Source organism: Morone saxatilis, unplaced genomic scaffold (assembly GCF_004916995.1).
Source record: "Morone saxatilis isolate NCDOM2014 unplaced genomic scaffold, NCSU_SB_2.0 Contig23, whole genome shotgun sequence".
Lineage (NCBI taxonomy): Eukaryota > Metazoa > Chordata > Actinopteri > Moronidae > Morone > Morone saxatilis.
This window is the reverse complement of record NW_023339796.1, coordinates 2,137,402-2,142,515: the sequence shown is the minus strand read 5'-3', so window position 1 is coordinate 2,142,515 and position 5,114 is coordinate 2,137,402. Positions and strand designations below refer to the sequence as shown.

The window sequence follows — 5,114 nt, the reverse complement described above, 5'->3', positions numbered from 1 at the left end:
GCTGCCATACAGACAAGATGTCGGCTGTTGTTATGGCACTCTAACAATGTTTTCCGGGAACCACACTGTTCCTTCATCACCATGAACACACACCGTCCTGCTGTCCCTAATACTCCCTACAGCACCGAATGTGGATTAATCCGCTGCTGAAAATAGTCCCCCAGCCAATGTACTATTTCCCCTGTTTGTTAGCAGTCGTCTCAGGAAATGACTGACAGACACAGACAGGGGCAGAGAGGTTGGAAAGTAATGAGAGACGTAGTAACACGTTGTTGGTTTTGGTCTTTTCGTGGGATTCGCTGACAATAAGAAAACTATTGAATAACACCAGACTGATCCTTTAACACGAACCAGCTCAGGAAAGACTGTCACACTCAGGACACACGCTAGACAAATGCATTATAACAGGCCACCTCAAAAAGACACAGAACAGCTCACACACATTCTTTCGCACCACATTTCTGTCTCTTTGGCTCACACACACACACACACTGTATGTCACCGTGCTGTATGTTCATACTGTGCACAAACAGATAAAATCTCCGTCTGAACTCCAGATCTCTCTAAGCCGGCGTGGAGTCTGCGGTGAAACCATAAAAGCCGTCTGCATTTTTACAGCTGCAATAAAACCAGATCTCTTTATTCACTCTACCATCACAGATACTGCCTGGCTGTTTTTCCACTCAGCTGGTCTGCTTATAGACACAGTCAGCATTTTAGATGGATGCTGGGATGACAGGATGTGATGTAACATTATGTGACGGCACTGAGGGAAGACGTGTGCAATGAGCCCTGGGGGATGTTAAGCATAAACATGCTTCATTACATTTATACGTGAAGTTCAAGCTTCGACTTATTGCTTTATATCAGGTGTCAGATGTTAATATAAACCTAATTAAAATAATATGATAATACAGTAATATTGTAGTTGCAGATGTTGGCAGTAATTTTAATTTTAAAGATAATTTCAACATTGCAGTTCATTACTTTGATCAGGTTTTATTCAATAAAATTCAATAATTTAATAAATGTGGAAAATATAATGCTGTCCTTAGGAAATGTAAATAATAATCCTTCACATAATTTACCACAACCTCTGTATTCAAGGATTTACATCATAATAAAGGTCCAGTGTGTAACATTATAGTATGTTTTCATTAATGTATATGATCCAGCATTTCAAAACCTTTAATCTAGATCAGAATTATCCGGATAGGATTAAATCTCAGATTTGGGTATTTTGGAACAGGATATGTGATCCTGATCATACGAAAATTGGGATACAGATAATCCAATCCTTCCCAGAATCCAGATCAAATGTTATTTTTTGTGTATTTCAAAACTTTAAGGTGGACGTTGGATCCAGCATGGATTCACTAAATACACTAAATACAAATATACAGGAAATGTAGTTTGAGTCTTTGTCAGTTTGGTGAAATTTGCATGAGGAGGTGTTGGTGCATATGTTTATTGAGACAAGGATGTCTACAAGACTGTAAGTCAGTGTGTCTGTATTGTAATACCTATTGTGAACTTGCCACTGACAAATACCCCCCATATTATAAAAACAAAATCCTAAAACAAAGACTGAAACTAATAAAAACTAAACTAAAACTAAACATTTTTTAACAATAATGCAGATAAGTGAATAATATTCAAACTGATTTATACTGAAATGTTTTTTATTACCAACAGTTGGTCGTCTATCCAAAGACTGTAAATCTAGATTCTGTAAACCTGATCTTGTGCAATCTGGATCAGATTGTTTGAAAAACCAGGACGAAACCTACAAGATCAGTTTTCATCTATTAAGTGTTTTTCTAACACATTTTGTCTTTCCAGGCGATAGACGGTATCCACCAGGTGGGGGTGTACTGCCTGGCTCTGGTGCCCTCCAACACTCTGCCCAAGACTCCTCTGGGTGGCATCCACCTGTCAGAGACCAAGCAGCTGTTCCTGGAGGGGGCGCTGCACCCCTGCAATGTGCTCATGTGTCCGCACACCTGCGTCACCAACCTGCCCAAACCCCGGCAGAAGCAGCCAGGTATGTGACGGTATGGTGGTAGATGGGTGGAGTCTTCATTCCTGTACTCCCCTTCTCTTCATCATGTCGTCTTCCTCCTCTTCCTCAGAGATCGGCCCCGCGTCTGTGATGGTCGGGAATCTGGTGTCGGGGAAGAGGATCGCTCAGGCCAGCGGCAGGGATCTGGGTCAGATCGAAGACAATGACCAGGCAAGGAAGGTGTGTGTGAGAGGGGGGGCTGCTGGTTTTCATCATCATCATCATCATCATCATCATCATCATCACCACACATACATATATACACCTAATGAGGCCTTTGGATCCATTTCTTTATGTTGTCGTGGTTTATTCGCAGTCACACTTTCATTTAACTGGCCTTCAATTTACATTTCACATATTCATTTATTAAAACCTTCATTGTATCATTGCATCATCGTTTGAAGCAGCAAAACTGTTTTTGTGTTGCTTTGATTTATCACCTTTTTCCTGAAAAATCAAGTTAAATACACATTTAATGGTTTTCTATCAGAGCACTTAAAGGTGCAAAGTGGCCTTCTTCCTTAAAGGGGACATATTATGGCTGCATGAAGGGCCAGTGTAAGGTAAATAAGGATGTTTTTGAAGAGTGAATCATGCAAAGCCACTCCAGTGGAGTCTCAGACGAAGAATATATAACAGAAAAGTTTTTTTCCCACTATGACTCAACATTAAAAAGCAGTTAATGAAGCAAAAAGGAAGTCTGTTGCCAGTGGGTGATGGCAACAAAAGTTAAAGAAAGAGGGGAGGGTGTTAAGACGCTTTGGCAGCGCTGCTCACATCGTATCCGTGCCAATAAAAGCAGAGTAAGACAGGAGAGGGAAGTCAGCGGAGAAACAAAAACACACAGCCAGAGAACAAGACTGAACGTAAGAAACAGAATTAAGAGCCAGAAAAATCAGAAATAAAGAGCAAGAGCGCCTGTTCACCAGAGACAATGAGAAATAAAGAGAAAACACAGAACAGAAAGAAGACAACAAAGAATAATTTAAGTAGAGAGACGACAAAAGGCGAGAGCAGAAGTGATAGAGAGGAACAGGCAGTGTGTGTTACTGACAAAACTGATCTTCTTCTCTTCCCTCGCGCTGAAAATGTCATCAGTTACAGCGTCAGGCAGCCAGCGGCTGCACACGCTCTGTAACCTCTAACGAGAAGAGACAGGCCCCAAATAATAACAACCGCCACCTCCACCGCAGCACGCTGGGAGCCCGTGTCATCCGCCTCAACAACATGCTGCTCGTCTGGCAGTTGGTTTGGATGTCACCACAACAGATGTTGATGAACTTTGTTTTCTGCTGTTTTCTCCTGCCAACTCAACTCAAATTTTGTCTTTTGGCACCTCAAAAAACTTGTTGTGTTGTTGCCGAGACCCCAATAGACCAAGCAGGTAACGGCAAACGTAATATCTGACACAATATGTCTCCTCGTCTGTTTTATAAAGTGGTTAAAGGTGTATTCTTGCCTTGAATTTAAAGAAGTTGTTGGGAAATACACTTTTTATCTTTTCAAGAGTTGGATAAGATAAATCAATCAATCAAAACACTTCGCTCAATGGAGACTGAGGACATTCTCTCAGCTTTTATTGCGAAATCTAGGTGGAAGCAATTAGAGAATTAAATAAAACAACCTGCATTGCAGAACCAGTTCAAAGTCTTTGCGGTGGTGAAATACACAAGTAAACACTGTCGCAACATCTGAGGTTGGGACGTCCATTATTAAAACTATTTTTCCGTATGTTTGCAACTACTTCCTCCAGACGATCGGTAGGTGCTGAGATCTCCAATCGTCTGGTATCACGAGACTACCTCGATCGTATCTGTTAAATATGAAGCCACAGCCGGCAGCCAGGTAGCTTAGCTTAGCACAAAGACTGGAAACAGCTAGCCCGGCTCTGTCCAAAGTTGAACCCAAAACATTATTTGCCCATTTTCCATTCCAGCCAAACCCCACAGCTGCTGATTTACACGCCGTGCAGTAAATTACTTCTTGTTCACATAACAAACATCCATCAAAAGGTAGATCCTGAGGCTCGCTTTGATGAGACGTTAATGGAGAAAGGTCGGTCTGTTTACCTCAAAAGTTGATCTTAGGATCAATGCAGGAGTCTATAAAACCCGAGGACTCCAGTCGCCTGTGAATGAAACCATTCCTCTTGTTATGTAAAAGAAGTTTTAAGATAAAAGAAACTTGAAGGAAAAGGTCTGCAGTGATGAATCCGAGCTTTGTTTTGGCTTTGCTCTGTTGCTTTGTTACGGTGCATCAGTTTCAACCAGCTACCTGCAGTAGAGATGTTGCTGTTGGTTTTGTGCAGCTTAAACTACGACATTGGATGTTATATCTGCACACTAAAGCAGCTGCTGACTGTCAAACCTGTGGACGAACCTCGGATAAAGCCTCAGTATCGCTGGTTTGGAGGCATTGTTGCATCTAATTAAATTTAGACAAATCTGCTCTGCCATTTGCAAAATTCAGCTGAAATGAAAACTAATAGTCCTGAGGCTTCACGCCATAATGAAGTTGAAGCGGGATGATCATAATGGTAGCGATTAGCTCAGACGTAGAATGCATCATTTGCCCGGAGCGACATGTTTTTCTCAGCAGATGAAGCAGCCGGTCAGTGTTCCCGCACAATGAGCTTGTGATTTTGGGAATGATTGTGAGTTTGGTTTAATTCGTCTGGCAGTCGAGGTAGACGTTATGTTTCACGAGGTCAGAATTTTAAGCTTCATTCAAAATGAAATGTGTGATTTGGGGGTTTTGTGTGAAAAATGCTCAATCTGTCTCCACGTCTGCTGAAGGTTTTATAGGATGGAGATACTCCACGCTCTCTGTGCTTCTGGCTCCTGCTGCTGCCTCTTATCATCAATATGTCCCCGAGCTTATTGATTCATTCCTTCATCTATCTGTTTACCACTTGCTCCACATCTGTGAGGAACCCCCACCTTCCTCCTCCATGTCCATCCCTCTGAAAACCAAGCCCTCTGTGTGAATGAGCTCCTCTTGCTTTTGCAATTGTTCCTGCGTTTATTGAAATGTGCTGTGTGTGTGTGTGTGT

At 41.9% G+C, this 5,114-nt stretch overlaps 1 protein-coding gene across 1 annotated transcript in view; it reads left to right on the top strand.

Moving 5' to 3' along the window:
* The window catches only part of LOC118335231 (disco-interacting protein 2 homolog C), a gene marked incomplete in the record, with an annotated part of 203,921 nt that overhangs the window by 174,641 nt on the left and 24,166 nt on the right, over nt 1-5,114 (top strand). Inside the window, 2 exon segments of the mRNA XM_035671466.1 lie at nt 1,843-2,044; nt 2,133-2,233. Coding sequence (XP_035527359.1) covers nt 1,843-2,044; nt 2,133-2,233 — 303 coding nt within the window.